The 21,477-nt window shown below is 38.9% G+C and overlaps 1 protein-coding gene across 3 annotated transcripts in view; it reads right to left on the reverse strand.

Moving 5' to 3' along the window:
* Positions 1-1,208: 1,208 nt before the first annotated feature.
* The window catches only part of LOC134503705 (cytochrome b5 reductase 4), a 50,755-nt gene continuing 30,486 nt past the window's right edge, over positions 1,209-21,477 (reverse strand). Inside the window, exons 7-16 of one of the 3 annotated variants that reach the window (XR_010068574.1) lie at positions 19,549-19,606; positions 18,996-19,089; positions 17,936-17,968; positions 14,532-14,654; positions 13,094-13,234; positions 11,459-11,611; positions 11,039-11,189; positions 9,457-9,543; positions 2,592-2,730; positions 1,209-1,422 (exon numbers count right to left, since the gene is read on the reverse strand). Coding sequence is in view for 2 of the 3 variants with exons in the window: in XM_063312610.1 (XP_063168680.1) it covers positions 1,368-1,422; positions 2,592-2,756; positions 9,457-9,543; positions 11,039-11,189; positions 11,459-11,611; positions 13,094-13,234; positions 14,532-14,654; positions 17,936-17,968; positions 18,996-19,089; positions 19,549-19,606 (1,060 nt within the window). In the remaining variant the exon portion in view is untranslated. Of the gene's footprint in view, positions 1,423-2,591; positions 2,757-9,456; positions 9,544-11,038; positions 11,190-11,458; positions 11,612-13,093; positions 13,235-14,531; positions 14,655-17,935; positions 17,969-18,995; positions 19,090-19,548; positions 19,607-21,477 lie in introns of all 3 variants that reach the window. The other 2 variants (XM_063312618.1, XM_063312610.1) reach the window with 2 other exon arrangements.

Consider the following 21,477-nt stretch of genomic DNA (forward strand, 5'->3'; position numbering starts at 1 on the left):
AAGAATGGAAAAGAAGAGAAAGAACAAATGTTTTAGTATAATCTGAAAGAACTCTGAATTTTCCTCCTGCTTTCAGTCAAGGAAGCTGTAGCAACTTGAAACACATACCAGGTTTCTTCTTATGGACAGGAGGGGAACAATTTGGAGGAAGCGGGACCTCAAGGGGAAGGGAGAACCCTGATATAGAATCCAGTAGGGCCGGTTCCCTGTGAGAAATACAGCCATTGATTCATCTTGTGGTGCAACCATACATTTGCTGATCTTACTGTTCCTAAATTTTATTATTAGCTATTTTCAATATTTTAACTATAGTGTTAAAATTGATATTTTATTGATCCTGTTACACAGTTTTTTTCAATACCTGGATGCAAAATGATCTTAAACATATTTCAGACTATATGGTAATGTAGTCAGGATGCTAAATTAGAACCAAGGGGATCTAGGCTCATGTCCCTGTTCAGTCACGAAGTCATTGGATAACTTTGGCCAACCTAATTTTTGCAGGATTGTTGTGGTTGTGAAAAAGTAGATGAGGAAATATTGCACACATCGCCTTAAGCTCCTAGAGGAAAAGGACGATATAAATCTAACACATAAACAGCAACAGAGTTTCCTGATCAAGATTTTCAAAGCAAGGACTATTTGTGAACTTCAGTATTTTAAAATAAGACTTTCAATTTTTCTCTGGAAGACTGTGCTTAAAGACTACGTATCTTCACAAAGCCTTCCTTCGGGAATATAGGATGTCAAGCAATTCTTAATCTCCTAGAGTCAATACAGAAGACTATGAAATAATACAAATTTTTGCTTTTAACATTTCCTTGTTTTATTAGTCTTATACAAAAATTCATTATATAAAATTGGTAATTCATATATTGTAAATAAGAGCACACACTTAACATTTATAATACTAGAGATTTGTATTAGTATGATTATACTGTAACCAATTTTTTTCCTGAGTTAACCACATTATATGTACCTTTCTAATATATTGCTAATAAGGTATTTTACAGTAATAAATTATAACTTAAGAGAAGGCATCTGCTGCTTATCCAGGCAAAATAATCAGTGCAAAGAAATGCTACTAAACCTTACTCGATAGAGGTTGGAGTTTGTATCTGCTCAGTGCATATAAAATGAGCTAATTTATCTAAAATATTTTAGTTAAGTTTCACATTGTAGCAAAGATAAATATAATTACAAATAAGCAGAATACAAAATTATTTATTCACCAATAATACAGAGTTCAAGTACTTAAATTAAAAAGAAGATATTATTCATGCATAACATTTTCCTGTTGGAATTCAAATGAAAATAATAAATATGATGGTGAAATGCATGAACAGGAGTTCCAATGATCTCTTTTTTTATGCAGTAAAACAATGTATTTCATTATCCGAGAGTCCAAGAGCTTGCAAAAACCTGAAATAAAAGTAATGAATTGAGAATTAACTCCAAACTAGTCTATGTTAAAAAAAAAAAAAGTAACATAAGTTTCTGTTTTTATTTCCTCACAATCCAACTGTAAAACAGAATAGCTTGTTAAAATCTTTTTGAGCTAACCCTACTATTTAATATAAATTTAATTCCAAACTGAAAGATTATTAAAAGTATACTCTGGCAGGCATGTCAATTCTTAAGGTGCAGAATGAAGAACGGAAAATTCATTTGTCATATTTCCTATATTAATTTTGTTTATTTTAAAGTTTTTATTTGACTTTTTCACAATTAAAAAGTCAAAGTTCAATAAGTACTATGAATATTAAAAACACAGTGTAGAACTCTATTCTGATTCATACACTAACTTACTGGTGCAACAGTTATTAAAACTGCTTCCAACTGACTGTTAGCCTTAATTACTGGTTCATACTGATAAAAGAACATATAAATCACAGTTTGGCCAGTCAATCTAAGGGTTTTAACTGGCAAAAGATGGCTTGTGCAATAAGCCATGCCCTAAGCAACAGCAGTAACAAAAATCATGTTAATATGTTTTCTACTACAAATTAAGGTTACTATGGTAACTAATGATTTTGGAAGGGTGAAGAGGTTGAATTTAATTGTCTCCTTTTCACCTGTTAATGGTTGCATTGCCTAAGAGAGAAGAACTTGCCTGGACTTGTTTTAGTTTCAGTTTCCCTTCTGTGTAGGCTTGCAGAGAGTATGCAGCTGAGAGAAATCTCTCCTCTCAGCAAACAGCCTTTAAATATGTTTGTTTTCTGTAAATAAAATTATTTTTATAGAAATGCCTGGTGTGTGACTTTTCTGATCTCTCCTGGGCCAAAGGCTTTCCTAGCAATCTGCTAACAAATCATACACTCATGTGTGCCCTAGTATGGAGGCTACATGCTCAGTGTAATCTGAGTTAAAATACCCACAAAATGCTTACAGTGATTCAAACAGGAGCTTAAGCAAATTGTGGTACTGTAAATTTGTCCAAAATCTAAGTCATGTATTTAATCTATTCTTCCCTACTTATGCTCAAAACAATTCACATGAAGTGTAAAAGTGAATGTTTAAAGGGTTTAACATAAGCAAAGTACAGAATATGCAGGTTACCAGTATTTATCTCCTGCTCCCATTTCACTTACTGTATTCCTTGTTCCATAAATGGTAATGGACCACAGATGCATATGAGCATTTTAGAATCATGTTTACTTCTTTTCACAAATTCAGAAAGCAGAGAAGAAGAGATTTTTCCTTGTTTGCCTGTCCATCCTTTCTTTGGCTCTGAGAGAACAAACTGAATGTCAAACCTGAGAAACAGTAATTAAAGACATCAATGTTTAAAATGCACATTTCAAATGCTTAGAAATCCATATGCATTCCATCATCCTCATGCAAATACTAATTCATGCATAACATACAGATAGTCCTCGTTTAGCAACGGCCTTGTTTAGCCACCATTCGCAGTTATGATGGTGATGAAAAAGTAACTTTATGACCAATCTTCACATTTATGACCTTTGCAGGTCTGTAAAGCAAAGGAAAAGCTGAAGTAAGATCATAAACACTTAGCGACTGCTTCGCTTAATGACCAAGTTGCCAGTCCCAATTGTGGTCACTAAATGAGGCTACCTGTACTTCCTATAAAAAACTGAACCAGAATCCTGATCCTGGATAATTCTGCGTTATAATAATCCAGAGTTGACCTTCTGTCAGCCTAAGGGACTGAGATCCAATAGAGGCAAGTGCTAGAAGACAAATCTTTTTTCCCCCTCACATTGTGACATTGTTCTAGAGAGTCTGTCATCTGAAGTAGATTTTCAGGGACATCAAAAAGACCAATAAACAGGAGAAAATTACATCCTACTTTCTTCCTTGAGCCAATCACAGTAAGTGACTGCTCATGGAAACTCTGAATCCCCAGTGAAAAGTTGATTATCATAATGTGCTAAAACAGCTAGCCATTTATTTGGACTATTAATCATTTTCAGATATTGTGCTTGTTTACTTTTGGAACATACTACAACAGTAATTAACTTTGCTCTCAAGTCTTCCTAGCCTTATGCTCCTAAGAACAGAATTCCTATACAAAATTTAAGAGCGCAACCTTTTATCTTTGCATACAGGAGAGGGTATCATCTGCTCTTATCAGCCTTACCTTCACCCCACAGCTGGCAATTCACCTACATAGCTCAGTATATATATACAATCCCAGAATACCATAGCTATCAGCATACATATTGTATTGTATGTATGCTAATATATATGTGTATCAGCATACATACATACATACATATATTGTATGTTGGAGATTCTCTCCTAATGATTAAATACCATGACCTGGACAATGGAAAGCTAATTTATGTGATGAGGCACATACTCCCTGAGGGTTGTTGCAGAGGATAAAGGATTCTAAAATTTCCTGTCAAAAATCAGTGAATTTTTTTTTCCTATGAAATGTTTCTGTATTTTATAATAAAATTTTGTAGAAAGTTACTTTTCTTTCTACATTTTAAAATGCATATGAAACTATGGAGGTCCCCTCCATAATTAAAACTTTGAATTATTTTGATATCAGCCCAACTCACCTGACAGAGTTGTTGTGGGGAAAATAGGAGGAAGGAGTATGAGGTATGTTCGCCGCCTTGAGTTATTTATAAAAATAATAAAGGCGGGATAGAAAATAAAATAAATAAATATCAAGAAAACAGGATTGTGGTCACAGAGTTCAGAAACAATAAGAAATTATTATTATTATTATGTCTCCATTATTCTAGAGGGCAGGACATGGAATAATGGATTTTGATAATGGAACCAAATACTGAGAGAGGCAGAGTCCTCTCTTCACTGGCTGTATTCAAGGTGGATGGCTGGTGCAGAATGCAGCTGCACAGATAGTAAATAGTGTTGGCTCCTCGGCACATGTAACACCACTGCTACGTGAGCTGCATTGGTTGCCGGTGTGCTTCCGGGTGCAATTCAAGGTGCTGGTTGTCACCTTTAAAGCCCTTCATGGCTTGGGGCCGGGTTACCTAAGGGACTGCCTTCTCCCAGTTGTTTCTGCCTGTCCAATTCAATCTAGTAGGTTGGGTATGCTGCTGGTCCCGTCAGCCAGGGAGTGTCGGCTGGCGGGAACTAGAAGGCGTGCCTTCTCCTCCGTAGCACCTGCCCTCTGGAACATCCTCCCTCCAGAAATTAGGATGTCCCTGACCCTGCTGGCCTTTCGTAAGGCCGTAAAGACCTGGCTTTGTGCCCGGGATTGGGGCCTCGAGTGTGTGGATGGTCCCGTCTCTTGGCTGTATTAATATTTATGCACTGCTTGCTTGGCAGCCATGTATATTTATTTTGTATTTATTTTATATTTTAACTGTTTTAATTATAATTGTTTTAATTGTTTTATGGTTTTATTGTTGTAAGCCACTGTCATGTTCACATTCTAATGTCTCGTTAACATTGTAACATTTCACATGTCATTCTCTGTTCCGTATCCCTTCACCCGGGGTTTTTCCATTCTGTTGCCCTCCCTTGTTTTGAGGGCTTGGAATGCATGTTTGGGTTTGCGCTCCTGTTCAAGGTTACTTTCCCAGGCGCATCTAACGGCGTTCAGCACCTGGGAGGGGGAGCGTCCTGACGGGCGACCGGGCGGGACCTGCCCACAAGCAAGGCTTTTAAGTTTGTATTTGGCGCGCTTTTGCTCATTCTCAGCTTTCTCTGTATTTGCATACTATTCCTTTAATAAATCAGTTATCTTTAAGCCCGAGCTTGTGAGACTGAGTATTTGGGTTTAGGCAATCATTACATAAAGCTGAGAATCATTTTTTCCATTTTCCGCTGGCCCCATCCAATCCTTGGATAAGAGGGAACGCTAGCGATGACAGAACCTCAACTTCGCGTAAGTGAGGGAGGCGAAGAAGAGCGGGAGGTGGTCAAAAGCCGGCCAGCGCTAACCTCGAGAGCGCAAAGAGCAGCACGTCGGGAGTTGCGAGATACCCAATTGGACGAGCTGTTGACATCCATACAGGAGAGTCTCAGGAGTGAACAGAGATCTGTTATGGAAAGAACCACGGGGAGGGGGTCTCCCCAATTGGCCTGGGAGCACGAAGTCCCTCTGTCACCGAAGGTGGTGATAACCAACCAACCCCCGGAGGAGCCGGTCACTCCGGCCCGTATGAGGGCATTGGAAGATAAAATGGATTTAATAGTGACGATCCTCAAGGATCTACCCAGAGAGGATCAGCCCAGAGAGGCAGAGCCCACCCCGGAGGATTGGGAGGAAGAGCCGTCACAGTACCCCAGGCACAGCACCCTGTCCACCCGGGGGAGAAGTAAGACTCGATCAGCCCATCAAAGGGGAGAGCGAGAGGCAAGACCTCCTAGGGATCGGCCACTTGTGGGGGCTCGGCGCACGCTGTCATTCGCGGCACCGCCACAGCCAGCTGAGCCGGCAAGAACCTTCCCACCATTTGGAGTGAAGTTTGATGGGGATCCCGCAACGCTCTCCTTCTTTATTACGAATGCTAAGCATTATATGGAAGATTGGGGTCGGAACTTTCGGTCTGAACACGGCAAGGTCAATTTCATTGCCAACAAGCTGAGAGGAAGGGCAGCGGATTGGTATGTGCAACTATGCCAAGCTGAGGCAACCGAGTTAGAGGACTTCGATGAATTTTTGTGGGCACTTAAAGAGCATTTCGAAGACCCCCTAGCTCAAGAAACGGCTAAAAATGACCTGCGGAAACTTTACCAAGGGTCCCTCTCAGTTGCCAAATATGCGTTGGAGTTTAAAGCTTTGGCAGGAAAAGTGGAAGACTGGTCTGAGCCAACAATCATCGAATTGTTCAAGCAGGGGCTTGAACCCGAAATCCTTCGATGGGCTCTGGGCAGAGATGATCCCAAAACGCTATATGGGTGGATCCAGTTGGCGGGAAGCGCAGAAAATGCCCTACGAACCTATGCCCATACCAAAGAGCTTAGACAAACACGTCTCGCTAGAGGAGCGCGCGCATCTGGACTTGCCAGCCGCCCCAAACCGAAAACCTGGGAAGAAGAGAGGGAGCAACGGTTCTCCAAGGGTCAGTGCCTCCGATGTGGGAAAGAAGGGCATCGAGCCACGTCGTGCCCGAGACGCCGTCCAGAGGAACGACAGACGAAACCCGCGATAAAGACGCCTGCTCCGGCTCCACCGCGAAAACTGAAGGCAGCCCTCGCGGAACTGGACCCCCCCCGACCTACCCTTCGGAGAAGAGGAGGAAGAGTTGCAATTCGAGCAGCCGGCGGGAAAAGCCTACCACCTGCCCTGAAGGGCGCCCTAGGGCAGGTGGAAGAAACCGGGCGTAACCATGATTCGGTGAGTGGAAACTTTCCCACACTGACTGTTAAACTTAAGCTGGGCTCACAAACCAAAACCGTGGAAGTGTGGGCCATGCTAGACTCGGGTTGCTCCCGTTCTCTAATGCACCCTGATGTCGTAGCGGCTCTAGAACTGCCCACGTTCCCTTTGCCAAGACCCATGATTTTCACCCAGTTGGATGGAACTATGGCGGGAGGGAAAGCAGTTAATCTTTCCACGGGACTGGTCGCCTTGCAGATGGGCTCCCATCAGGAAAAGCTGCCATTTGTGGTAGCTCCAGTGGGGGGTCCTCTGGTGATTTTGGGGATGCCTTGGTTTGTGCAACAAAACCCTTTCATCAACTGGCTGCATAGAACTGTGACGTTTGCGGACGGATTTTACAAAGTACCCGAAAAGGACCTATTGGAGGACATGGAGGGGGGAGGGGTAGCGTATACCACTGTACAAACGCTTCAACCTCTTGAGGGGCTACCCAATCAGTACCAAGATTTTGCTGAAGTATTTGGGGAAAAGGAAGCAGATCGCTTGCCACCCCACCGAAAAACGGACTGTGCCATTGAGTTTTTACCAAATGTAAAATTGCCTCACCCAAAAATATACCCCATGTCTCCCAAAGAGCTTACCACGCTAAGGGAGTTCATTGACAAAAATCTGGCTAGGGGTTTCATTGAGCCTGCTAATTCCCCGGTAGGAGCGCCTGTCCTATTCAGGCCAAAAAAGGATGGGTCATTAAGGCTTTGTACCGATTTCCGCGGGCTCAATGCGGTCTCAATATTAAATAAATATCCTTTGCCCCTGATCAAAGATATGTTATCACATCTGGCCAGAGGTAAAATCTTCTCAAAACTGGATTTGAGAGAAGCTTACTTTCGCATTCGCATAAGAGAGGGGGATGAGTGGAAAACAGCGTTCAACTGTCCTCTTGGGGCTTTCCAATATAAAGTTTTACCATTCGGTTTATCTGGGGCACCCGGGGTTTTTATGCAGTTAATCAATGAGGTCTTGCATGACCACCTATTTAAGGGGGTATTAGTCTATTTGGATGATGTATTGATTTATACAGAAACCATGTCGGAACATATCCACTTGGTGCGTCAGGTACTGGCTAAATTGGAAAAAGCAGAGTTGTACGCAAAACTGTCAAAATGTGCGTTTCATCAGTCGCAAATTGATTACCTAGGCTACCGAATTTCAGCTCAGGGCATTGAAATGGACCCTGCAAAAGTAGAAGCTATACCTCAGAGCTTTTGTTAACTACCAGCAAGACAACTGGGTCGATCTACTCCCATTTGCTGAGGTCGCTTACAACAATTCCATTCATCAAACCACTGGTCAAGTTCCTTTTAAAACAGTTTTTGGACGCGAATTTGTTCCCATTCCTGAACTTCCTCATCCTCAACCGCTCCCAGCCACCCTCGCTGGCTGGGCGGACTCTCTCAAAGACTCATGGTCTCATATTCTACTTGCCCTCCAACATGCCCAAGCTGCCTATAAACGCCATGCTGATGCAAAGCGTTCCCCAGAACCATCCTTTGCAGTCGGGGACAAAGTCTACTTATCAACTAAGTTTATCAAGTCCCCACAACCCTCTAAGAAACTTGGTCCTAAATTTGTCGGTCCTTTTCCAATTGTTGCTCAGCTCAACCCTGTTACGTTTAAACTCGATTTACCTCACAACCTTAAACGTTTACATCCTGTTTTCCATTGCAGCTTACTCAAACCCTGCCTGTCATCGGACCGTTGGCACCCACAACCCACTCCTCCACCTCCCCTCATGATCGACAACCAGCAACACTTCGAGGTGGCATCTATTCTCGATTCCAGACGCCAGCGCTCTACTCTACAATACCTCGTCCGCTGGAAACATTTCCCTCATCCTGAATGGGTTGCTGCTCCAGACGTGCATTCTCCTCGTCTCGTCGCCCAATTTCACTCTGCCTATCCTGACAAACCGGCTCCCTAATTTCTTTTGGGGGGGCAATATGTCATGTTCACATTCTAATGTCTCGTTAACATTGTAACATTTCACATGTCATTCTCTGTTCCGTATCCCTTCACCCGGGGTTTTTCCATTCTGTTGCCCTCCCTTGTTTTGAGGGCTTGGAATGCATGTTTGGGTTTGCGCTCCTGTTCAAGGTTACTTTCCCAGGCGCATCTAACGGCGTTCAGCACCTGGGAGGGGGAGCGTCCTGACGGGCGACCGGGCGGGACCTGCCCACAAGCAAGGCTTTTAAGTTTGTATTTGGCGCGCTTTTGCTCATTCTCAGCTTTCTCTGTATTTGCATACTATTCCTTTAATAAATCAGTTATCTTTAAGCCCGAGCTTGTGAGACTGAGTATTTGGGTTTAGGCAATCATTACAGCCACCCAGAGTCACTTGCTGAGATGGGCGGCTACAGAAATCAAATCAAATCAAATCAAATAAATAAATATTTATCATGAATGCTTTAATTTTGATTCCTGCATGGAGCAGGAGCCTGGATTTGGCAGCCTAAATGGTTCCTCTCCAACTCCATTGGTTCTTCCCCAAAAGAAGTCACCGCTTAAATTATAGAACCTTATATCACATCCTTATATTGTGAAGAGCAGACAGTGCTTCAGTGTATCAGGATAAAAGAAATACAAATTCACTGTAGACTAGAATTTCTGGAAAACAGTACCTCATGTCATTAAGGGCTAACTGTTCCAGCTGACTTTTCCAAAGTATATCATCTTCTGTTTTGTTGAAGAACATCATTTTTACTGCCCTTAAAAGGATATTTCAATATTTAATTTTCAGCTTTTAAAAATACTGTGAACAAACAATATTCTTTGAAAAACACAACACTCAACATCTCAGTAAGAATTCCCAGACTGCTTTTAGCTATTCCACAGTTATTCAACACTAGTGACAGATCTAAAAGAAATCACTGAAACACAAAAGAGAATAGTAAGATGTGATGTTTTCAGCTTCCCATTTGCCCCTTCTCTTTGCTCATATCCCTTCTGTGCATTTGAGCAATGCAGCACCCTATACAGATGGTAGTTTGGGGAAACAACTGTGTACCTTATAAGCTTACTGAGAAAAGGAGTGCCCCCACCTGTCTGTGTTGTTTCGAACAATCCTTCCCATCCCACTTTGTTCTCCTTCTTGAATGGAAAGAGGACAAATTAATTGTTCTCAACTGTTTTCTCATTTCATGGGGTCTGTGCCTACATACAGTAGACTTTTAAAAACAGAAATTGACTACCATCTTCCAGTATACCTCCGGTACTCCTGAGTATGGAAAAAGCCCATATTTGGCAGAGTGCCCAGTTACAAGGAGTCAACAAAGGCAACGAAATTAATTAGACTTAAATCATTTCATGTTTTCAGTTCAGCAACTTGATTGCCATAAAGATCATGAAACTCGCTGCATCTGAGCCAAAGGGTAACATGCTTGTATGAAGTTTATGATGTGGTTTTCAGCTATGCCAGGGAAGCTACTATTCTAGCCAAACAACATTAGAGATGGTTTAAATAAGAGAATAATTTCTCTAGACTACAACCACTGTATCACTAGGAGGGAGGGAGGGAGGGAGGGAGGGTTTTCCCCAGACACCCTCAAGAGGGCACTGTTGGGAAAACAAAATTGCTATATCCATTAGTGATTCCCAAGAAAGGGGGGGTGAAAGTCAGTGCGATCAGCACAAACAAGCAATGCTCCCTGTGACAGATAACAGGTATATATGCTGTGTTCTGCCATGGCACGTCTGTGCCAAGGGGCTGGTTTGTAAAATTTTATAATCATAAAACAAGCTGTGTGAGAAACTAAGCTATCAGTAATGCCTTTCCTGCTAACTCCTCAGTACTTCTGCACCTGGCATTACCCCCATGTGCATTCCCAGGTACAGTCTGTGCCGTGCTGTGCATCTTACTGTTTTTTAATACCAAAGTTCATAGAGCAGTTAAGCATGGAGTTAGCTTGGTTCAGGTATACAAATAGTAAAATAAAACAGAACAGGATGTAAGAGGGTAAAGTTAGACACATCTACCTAACTAATAGCCACTGACAGCTATACAAGAGTTGTCCTCTATAAATTTATCAAATTTACTTTATAATAATAATTGCCAGTTTGAATATATTTAAAGAAGTTGGTTACTCATCAGTTAGCTGAGTGGTTTGAACTAACAAAGTATAGTTTATTTGAAGCAATACAAAGAAAAGGCACTGAATGAACCAAATGAGCAGGAAACATCTAGGTATAAGAACAGAAAGGCACCTCAGAGTAGCGCCATTCGTCAAAGCATAGCTGAGCAGTTTAACCATTGGTGTGAATCCGGTGCCGCCTGCCAATAAAAACAAATCTTGTACGTCTTCGATTTGTGATTTTCTAAAATTACCTTCAGGGTTACTCAAAGAAATACCGTCTCCTGTTAAAAAAACAAAGTAGTACAGAAATAGTACAATAAATGTTAAAAGATCTATTCCGCATGATAGATACTAGTTAGGATTGATCTCATAAAACTCTAAGCATTCTGCAGGAAATAATGGAACAAATGAAATTACGGGCAATTTGCAGCCTATACGATACTATTTCAAAAAACAATGTACAATATATTTTGAAAATATTTTAAACATTCAAAAGAGGAAGTACACATTTTAAGATGCTCTGAGAGAAGAAGAAAAATGTCCTTCTTACCTATTTGTAAAGTGTCAAGCACTGGTGTAAAAAGTCCTCCAGGATAAATTTTAATCATAAAAAATATTTGTGCCTTATCATTGGAAGCGGGGATTTTGAATGGTGACACCAGGCAAGACGATACTGGTGTGTAAGGCTTGACTATTTCAGTACCTAAAGAAAGGAAGAGCCCAGAAAGCCTAACAATAAGTATTAAATACTAGAAATAGCTTTAGTGCAGAAAGATATAAAATACTAAGAATAAAAATACTGTATTAACATCTGGGTGAATAATTAAAAACTTGTACTACGTATGGCATTTATGAGCAATTTATTCCTAGGTAAACCAAAGACCTCAATGCATGATCATATTAGACAGGAACTAGCTTTTAAATATTATTTTGTTAAAAAAAACCTAGGGGATTTGAATATATTTTAAAATATTTGGTTTAATTAGAATATTTTATCACATTTACTGCACAACCTGTCTTTTATATATTCTCTTTCACTTTTCAAGACTGGAGAACTATGTGCCCAAGTTTCTCCACTATCCTTCAAGAGCAGTTAATTTAAATAACTACAAAAGATGAGTTAGAAATTAAAAGACATTGGAAAATGCCAGTTTGACCCATTTTGAAAATGCCAGTTTGACATTAAATAAATGTCTTATTTAATAGAATTATAAATGGTAAACAATTCATGGAAAGAGTCCTGATTAATTGCCTTAACTAAATCTAATAAAGACATAGATCTTATGGAGTCATATGGATCAACAGCATTAATTAACCAAGACTTTTACAAGCATATTATATATTACATAGTTATGACAGTGCTGAACAAAGGGACTTACAACCAGTCCCCAAAGTTACGGCTGTTGCAGTGCCCCTGTGGTCACATGATCGTGATCTGGGTGCTTGGCAACCTGTTTGCACTTACGACCGGTTGCCAAGAGCCCTTCAATCACATGATCACCATTTGCAATCTTCCCTGCTGGCCGGGAAGGTCGCAAGTCACTGGGGTAAGTCTCCCCCACCGGGGCGCCCTCCCCAGCCCCTCTGCACTTATGCCATGCCGGCCACTTGCACACCCCTGTGCATCCTTCCCAACCCGTGCCACATTCCCATGCACCCTTCACAACCCATGCTGCACCCCCATGTGCCCTTCCCAACCCTCACGGCACCTCGTGTACCCCTGCACATCCTTCCTGACCTGTGCTCCACCCCTGCACGCCCTTCCTAACCTGTGCAACGCCTCTCATGCACTCCCTTGCACTGTCCCCTCACCCCCTCACTCCCTCCCACACCTGGCTTGAGCCACTTACCTGCCTGCCAGCCTGGAACTTGCAAGTTCCTGCTGGCTTCCCCACTGACTTTGGTTGTGGGAAGCCAACAGGAAGTTGCTTACCTAACTATAGTGAGATTCACTTAACGATGGCAACCAGGACCGCAGGGATTGCCATCGCCAAGTGATGTAGTCGCGCTCTATGACCGCATCACTTAGCAATGGAAATTCCAGTCCCAATTGCCGTCTTAAGTTGAAGACCACCTGTAATGTGTTTTTCCCTCAGTAAAAGAATCAACTCCTTTGTACATGCCTTGAAAATCAGAATTAGGACCAACAAATTCTAGAAGCAGGGTAAAATTTTTACCACATTACCTGTAATTGTTTGTTTGAGGTAAAGATGGTGTCCCACCGGTACCCGGAGATGTGTTCCTGGTGGTAACCCTACACAGAACAGTCTAGTATCATGACTGACATTTGTCTTTGACAGCAGCTTGCATTTCCTATAATACAAACCTTAGAAATACAGAAACGGAAGAATTAATTGAAGTCACATTGCTCAGGTATTAACACTGATAAACATTTAGCTTTTAAATATATTAAAAATCTTCATTCTGCTCATGGAAGAAATTTTTCAGTGACCTGAACTCTCTTTAGAGAAACAGAACAAAACTTCTGAATCCAAATCATTGAAACTTTGTGCCTCTTGCAAGTTATGTCAGACGAGTGTATTATTCTCTTGCACCACTGTTTTTAAAATATTAAATTAATATTTTAATATCAAAATATTAACATTTATATTTATTGGTGTATTAATGATATTAATATATTTAATTCCTGAGATATAGATTCAGAGACGAACATGTCTAGCCAAAAGTCTGGTCCACACATTCAAGCCCTACAGTATGAAACAAATCAATTACAGACACAGTAATGCAAAGGTGCATCATTACAAACTGCTCCTATGCCAATATAGCAGATAAAAGCCACCTTTTCTCACAGAGTGGCAAACAAAACTGTCACAGTGAGCCATACAATCTTCTAGTCATCATTTATGCTGCTTTTTCATCCAGACTCTCCAGAAAACTTATTTGGAAATAAGTGTGTCAAGCCACTGATGATCAACCAATGCGTCAGCAGAAGCAAAGGTAGCCAGAAATTCAAGAGCAATCAGGAGACTATTCGTATCCATCTTGTTTTGGAGGCAGTTCTTTACATTCTCAGAGGTTAGCAGCTATCATAAGCCTAAACCTCATCAATATAAAAGACACACTCTCTTCCATAACTCTATCACTCTGGCCAAAGCAAAATCCCAAGTTAGAAGGACATCCTGCTGTATTAATGGGATCTGTTATCATCTGAAGCAGTCCAAAGCTGCTTGGAGGCACTGAAGTTCTGAACTACAAAGCCAACACATTTATGCATAATTCCACAGAGGAGCTTCTCCTAAAACTGGTATATCTTTGTAGGTATTCACTCAGATGCTAACAGCCTGTCAAGATAGGCTAGGTCAAAACCCAAGCATAGCAGGAGTTCAAGGGATGCTCTTTACCATAGTAAGGAAGAATAACAGAATCTGAAAAGCCTATCCAAATTTCTTTCTGTCCCATCTTACACTAAACACAATTAAGGTGAGGTTATTTTGAGTTTCTTTCTCAGAACTTCTGCAAGTCCCCCCTTAATGGCTTGCTCAAGGTCAGCTCTATATTCCTTTACAGATGAATAGAATGGGAACAGGAATTTCATGTTATCTCCTAAAATTAGGAGGAGGTGTGCAGAAATCAACTTTGAGTAAAACAGTAAAATTTATTACCTCTATCTGAACATTTGACAAAAGAATTATGACTCTCTAGAGGCTGCCCAAGTTTTTTCCAGGATAAATTTTCTTTCTTCTTCAAGACAAATTCCACCTTTCCTACTTTTTCAGAAACCTGTACTAAAAATATACATAGTATTGTTCTATAGCAATACATGCACAACATTTTGCACAGGTAATGTAATTTTAGAAATAACAATCCATCAGTGTTGCTGGAGGGCAATTTCATTCAATTTCTTAAAATGTGACATGTAGTATTACTGAAGGAAACTCTTTTTTTATACATACCCACAAAAACTTCCAAAATATGTGTATGCCATAGTCTGAAAGCACATTTTTTATAGTTAAGCAGGGTTTAGATCTGATCCCCTTGCATGGGTAACAGAATACAAATGTATACAATAAAAAAAATTAAAATATAAAGCAAGAATCTGATGTGTGTGTGTGTGTGCACGCACATGCGTGCCTTTGAGTCAGTGTTGACTCCTGGTGACTGCCTGGACTAGTCCCTGCAGTTTTCTTGGCAAGGGTTTTCAAAAGTTCACCTGTGCTAACTTAGGGCTTCCTGCTTCCTAGGGCTGAGAGAGAGTGACTGGCCCGAGGTCACCCAGCTGGCTTTGTACCTCAGGTGGGACTAGAACTCACGGTCTCCCGGTTTCTATCTGGTGCCTTAACCACTACACCAAACTGGCTCATCTGATTAATACGATGCTTAAATTTTTCCATTTTTATTTTTTTTAAAATAGATGGATTTGCTGCCAAACAAGACATCTGTGACTTTAGATCTGTTTTTCTTGAAAAGCAGCTCTTATGTAGCATGCCAAAAATATCTTCTTAAAAGACACAAAAATCTATAGTTTATGTAATTCAATTAATTGTTTACTGGTACTGAAGCAAGCCTTTGAAACTATAGAAGGTAGCCTGGTTTATCCAACATGCTAAGCCAGAATATGGCCTGTTTAGTTTTGGCTTAGCATGGCTGTGAACATAGGCATTACGGTTTCTAAACCATAATTTATGGCATAAAACTTACATTTTTGGGAGCTAATGGATTATAATCTGATCTCCAAACCTGCATCTGTGAATGACTTGCTTGACATCTGTAAGATCCCCTGTACTATTCAGAGATTTTTCGTTTCTGTTTGTTTTAACTGGAAGTGGCTGGACACATTGCAAAGTAACATACAAGCTGCCAGCCATTTTATTTCGGCAGGCTGTAGAAACCCTTTAAGGTGTCTGAAGACCATCTTGACTACAACATGCTAACATGAGAAGCCCTCTGGAAATGTTCAATTTATTATCAAAAGAGCTAAAAAAAAATGACATAATGCACTCATTCCAGAATTTCAGCAGATACCAATGCATTACAAGGAATCAAATATTAAGGAATAAAAGTTTAAGTTTGGAAATGAAAGCTTTTTTTTTTTTTGCCAAAGTTTAACTTGATGCTGCAGTAATAATTTTTACTCCATAACTGTATCTTTCACATTACACATACCTGTTTTCATCTAGGACTGAATAAAAGTATAGTGTGCTGTGCAGAATATACCAAGATAGCAGTGTGATTTTAAAAAGTGACCCAAATAAATGCTTAGGCTTGGACATAGCAATTACTTGATCAGCACAACAAAGCAAATGATTTTATCTCAATAGATATTCCAGAAAAAACATTTAATATTTCAGACAATCCATTGTAGGAAATCTGGTAACTGACAATCTGAATATCTAGCAGGTCAACATAAAAAATACCAGGTTTCTTTCAACATACAGTTTTAAAACACTAGATTTTATCTGCCTGAAATTCTTGTTAATTTGTCTGATAAAAATTCTTAATAATTGGCTGTTTTTGTCAAAATTACCTCATTCTAAAGTCACTTTAGAACTGTAAATCAATTATTATGTCATGATAATTTTAAGGATTTTTTTCAACTTCAAACCAAATTTGCTTTTCCTAGTTTAGAACAGCAGCAGTATCTTCAACTTAAATATGTTTTAATGGCGCAATATGGGCCAGATGCTTTGGCTACTTCAAAGGTACCAGAAATGTTTTTTTATTTGATGGAATCTATGGCAGAAATTAAATCCACAACATATCTTAACAAAAGTTCAAGAACATTCTTAAAGTGGATATTCTGGGATATATTAAACATGGACTAAGGAACTGGAATTTCTGATGCTACATTAATGGCTGCAGGTCCTTAAATTTTTTTAAATGGTATTAATGGACTTGAAATTAAAATTCACTCATCAAAAAATGTACAGGTAGTCCTCCCTTAGTGACCACTCATTTAGTGACCATTCAACCATGGTCACGTGATCATGATTTGGGTGCTTGGCAACCAGTACGCAATTACAACAGTTGCAGCGCCCCACAGTTACATGATTGCCATTTGCAACCTTCTCTGCCAGCTTCTAACAAGCAAAATCAATGGAGAAGCCAGCAGGAAGTCACAAGCCGCAGTCACGTGACGTTGTGCTTAATGACCATGCGCAATTCACTTCACAACCACAACTGGAACTGCCATTGTAAGTCAGCAAGGTGATGTGAGTTTTCACTTTATGGACGCGTTGTTTAGCAACAGAGTTGCCAGTCCCAATTACGGTCATTAACTGAGGACTCCCCAAAGTCTGTATTTAGAGTGTATTGGACTCCCCAGAGAAGGTACTTGAAAGGTTGGACATCATATTTTCTTTGTTGGAAATACAAAAAAAATGAGAGTTTATTGACCTATATGATATGGTCCTGTGACCTTTTGATACTCTTTCGGAATAGTATTTCAATGCACATGAGTAGTTTCATAGGGAAAATCCTAAATGGGAATTTTAATGTGATGTGGCATAGATTTTAGGATATTTTACAGTAATACAATGGTATAATTAGGTATTTTTTATTTTGTATTTGCTTGTAATAGTGTATTGTCAGGTATTTTTTAAGAGGTTTAAAGGGGACGGGTCTTTTTTCTTGGTCTAACTTAATTTTAATATTGGTATTCTTGTGTATTCTCGTACTGTTTATTTTTGTGATCTTTTAAAGTAAGGAAGAAAGATTGAAAAAAAACCCCCTCTGATCTGATTCTAATATTAGTTCTTGAAGTGCTGAACTGTTGTACAATTATATCTGCTCCACTCTAATATAACTTGTAAGAATAATAGTGATTTTTTTTATTTAATGTTTTATAAATTCCTTAGTTTTATATTCTGAAAACTTTCAGTGTATTTTCTTTGTTCCTGCTTTCCTTCTATTATTTTTTTCTCTTTCCACTAAGTATCTTAAAATATTTTTTTTAAATACCAGAAAAAAAATTGAAACAGAATATTCATGATACATCAGCTCCTAAGTATACTAATAAAATGAAGCAAAAAAAATTATGTTTAAACCACAAAACAGTATACTTACTTACCTATCATATCTTCATAAACTGCATAACTCAGTTCTAAAACAGAGGGATGTAATTTGGTTAAATAAAGTCTTTAATTTACTTAAGATTATTAGCAATAAAGTCTGTTAAGCACTAAGGTAAGAAAAAAATGTGAAATGGTTTAAGCATGGATCATGGTGTAATTCAGTTTATGAAAGTCTGTACAATGAAAACTTACACAATGAGCTATTTGGCACAATTCCATTACTACATGAATGAGCCTTAGATTTGTGGACTTTTCCTCTCTTCTCATGGAATGTAATAGTTCCAAAACTGTTTTTTGCATGTAAAACAGGCTTGCACTAACCTGGAAGAAACAAATTTGGAGCAGCCACTCATGTGTAATAAAGAGCTTTGATAAAATATATGCAAACCAAAGGTTTTCATGTGGCATCAAATCACTGAACCTGAGCAAGATGTGAGCATATTTTGGAACTCTAATTTCACTGGGGAAAGGAGTGGATAGCCCAGTGGTAGATCATATACACTGTATCTCTAGTTAAATCCACAGCTTCTTTAAGTTGGACTTGGAAACACTCCAACATAAAACTTAGAAGAATTGCTGCTTCTTGTAGAAGGCAATTCTGACCTACTCCAAACAATGACTTTGTGTTTTGATGCTTCCTGTATTTCTACACATTATATGTGCCTAATACAAAAAACACAGACATGCATTTTTCATTTGTTCCCAGTTACTGAAATTCAGTATTGAAGAATCTGAAACTTGGTAATAGTAGCTGAAATCTCACACTTTTCACTTGGTTTTGCTGCTTTTCAAACATCTTGTCCAAGAACAGGAACAAGTGAAAAGAAAAAAAAGCTCCAAGAATAAACACTTTTTCTTCTACCACACACAGCATAGCACATTTTACATAATTGGATTCTTGCTTTATGATATAAATGCAGCCTTCACAAATATACAAAAGCTAACAAATGCACATTAGATTAGCATCAGCTGAACTTGTTTGATGTTAAGGCAGTCATAATACATTTATTTATTTATTTAATATGAACTAAATTAATATGCCAATAAAGAGCTTACCAACATGTACAAGGTACGAGTACTCTTTCACAATTATTTCTCCTCTTAGTTTACATTCTTGAACATCTGCTATCACCAATTCAGAATTCATATCCTTTTAGAGGGAAGGAAAATGGAGATGGGGGGTACAGACAGCTGTTACAACTGATTATTCCATATAATAATTATAGAATTATAATTATTCTATAATAATTACTAGCACAATCAATGCAGATGGCATCGTACAAAATAACATGAAGCATTAAGAAGAAAATGATGAGGAAAATAGGTGAAGAATGTACATCTGGTTCAATTGCGGTTTAGTTTCAGTAGGAGATTTAAAAATTAGGGCAGAGTAAAGGCTTCATAGTAGAGGTGAATTTAAGTGGGAAAGGCATCATACTAGTATTCTAAGAAGTAAACTTTAGACATGTGGGCAGTAAAAAGATGTTCTCTAGAAAGGAAGATACATTTAAACATCTGATAATAATGGAGCTGGAAAAGAAGCGAAGGCGAAGACTATACTGAAAAAAGACAAGACTGGAAATCTTTACTAGCAAATGAAGTTATTTACCTTTTGTTTGGTGTATACTACCACAGTGACTGAATCTTGTGTCTGGAACCAGTCATAACTGAAATAAATTGAGAAAACTGTAAATTTTAGTTTTAAAAAATACATGCCTCCACAGGGATTTTTCTTCATGTGTAATTTATTAAATATTATTTAATTATGAAGCTGTGAAAACATTCTCACAGGAGAATGTCATAGGAATAATCTTAGGTTTCCTTAAACCGAAGGAAATCATCACAAGAATTCTGATAAACAAATGGGATATTGTGACTGCTATTACATCTTACCATCCATTTAGGGAATTTAACATACAATCCTTCCATCCATTTAGGGAACTAAATGTAAATAAACTGATACTAAAAATCATTTAAACTTAAAACTTCTAGTCTCATACACTATTTTGAATTGCACTAGATAATACACTGTAACATTAGTTATCACATATGAATTGTTTATGGAAATTTTTCAAGTCAGCTATTTAAGTACTGCCAACTCTTACTGAAGTTGTGAAAACAATTCTGTTTGATTTTCTGGAGATCTAGGATAAACAAAAGGTAGATCAAAATGAAAAAAATATAAAAAACATGTTAGCTGATTTGCTGAAGTAACTTATTTTTAAAAGAACAAGGGAAAAAAGCATAATGGCTTTATTCCTTTAATTGTTTCATTGTTCCTCAGCTGTAAAACAGGAGTATTAATTGGTTTGTTTTAGTAAGTTGTTACTTTGCTGGCCAGTCTGAGGTGGTATGCTAAAATCTCCAATTACTGGTATTCTAAGGTTACATGCATGTGGATGTATAAAACACATGCTTTGCATGCTGAACTTTTCAAGTTCAATCCTGGTATCTCCAGATACAACTCCAGTTAGGTTGAAACCATGGAGAGCTTTCTAAAGTGTTGACAATACTAACAGTGTACGAATCGTCTGAGGTTACGTATCAAGTTAAGCTATAATGCATTTATTTTTCACCTTAACTATAAACCAGTTTGATACTTAGGCAATTATGGCTTATCAAACCACTATTTATATAAACAATGCTTAATTCAAGGTATGAACCCTGACCATATGAAGTAGCTTTCCAGGTTCCTGTATCCCACTATGTTCCATGGATACAGTGGATAATACATTCTGCCCCAAATCAACATTACGTGACTTGTTCTGATAGGTAGACCTGTCTTGGTGACTCTGAAAAGTCCTCAGAGAGCAAGCCAGTAGAATTCATTAACACTTTTTGTCAGTGAACCAAACTCAAGAATGTCACTTGCATCAGAGCCAACCTACAACTCTGAGATCTTCAACCCCAGGTCTGGACAATGGCTTGAAACTATTCATATAAAGTTCATTGTCTGAAAACAGCTAAGTGCTGGAAGTAGTATCTGTAGTCACTTAGGATCTATGACCAACAAACCTTGAACATGCAACCATATTATAATTTTTTTGCAGCACCTGAAACAATGGACATTGCTCAACTTTCATCTTAGACTCTTTGCTGATTAACTTTTTGTCTGACACATTGGCTGTGGCCAGAACTCTAGTTAAAAACCCTGGGCAGAAGGACCAAGTTTTTATCTATTCATTTTTCTGAGGCCTACCCAAGGACAGGAGAACACTTCTGTATTCTAGCAAAGAATAACAGATTTTTGCCATCCTGTGCTACTTACTCCAGCATGAGAGTCCACAAATCTATTTAAAAAAAATTAATGATCCTAGAGACTTCATGGAGATATACATGTAGCTTTCTTGACAACAGTGCAAAGTGGTTTGCTGTTGCCTTGTTTTCTTCTGACCTCCCAATCTATTCCATAGCCCTGACAGTCTCCCATCCATGCACTAGCAGACCAGACCCAACTCAGCTTCTGAGCCAAAGTTGGCCATCTACTGATTACAAAGCTATGTTAAAATGGGGAAAAATTAATCTCTACAATGATTTG

This window comes from Candoia aspera, chromosome 1 (genome assembly GCF_035149785.1).
Source record: "Candoia aspera isolate rCanAsp1 chromosome 1, rCanAsp1.hap2, whole genome shotgun sequence".
In the NCBI taxonomy this organism is placed as follows: Eukaryota; Metazoa; Chordata; class Lepidosauria; order Squamata; family Boidae; genus Candoia; species Candoia aspera.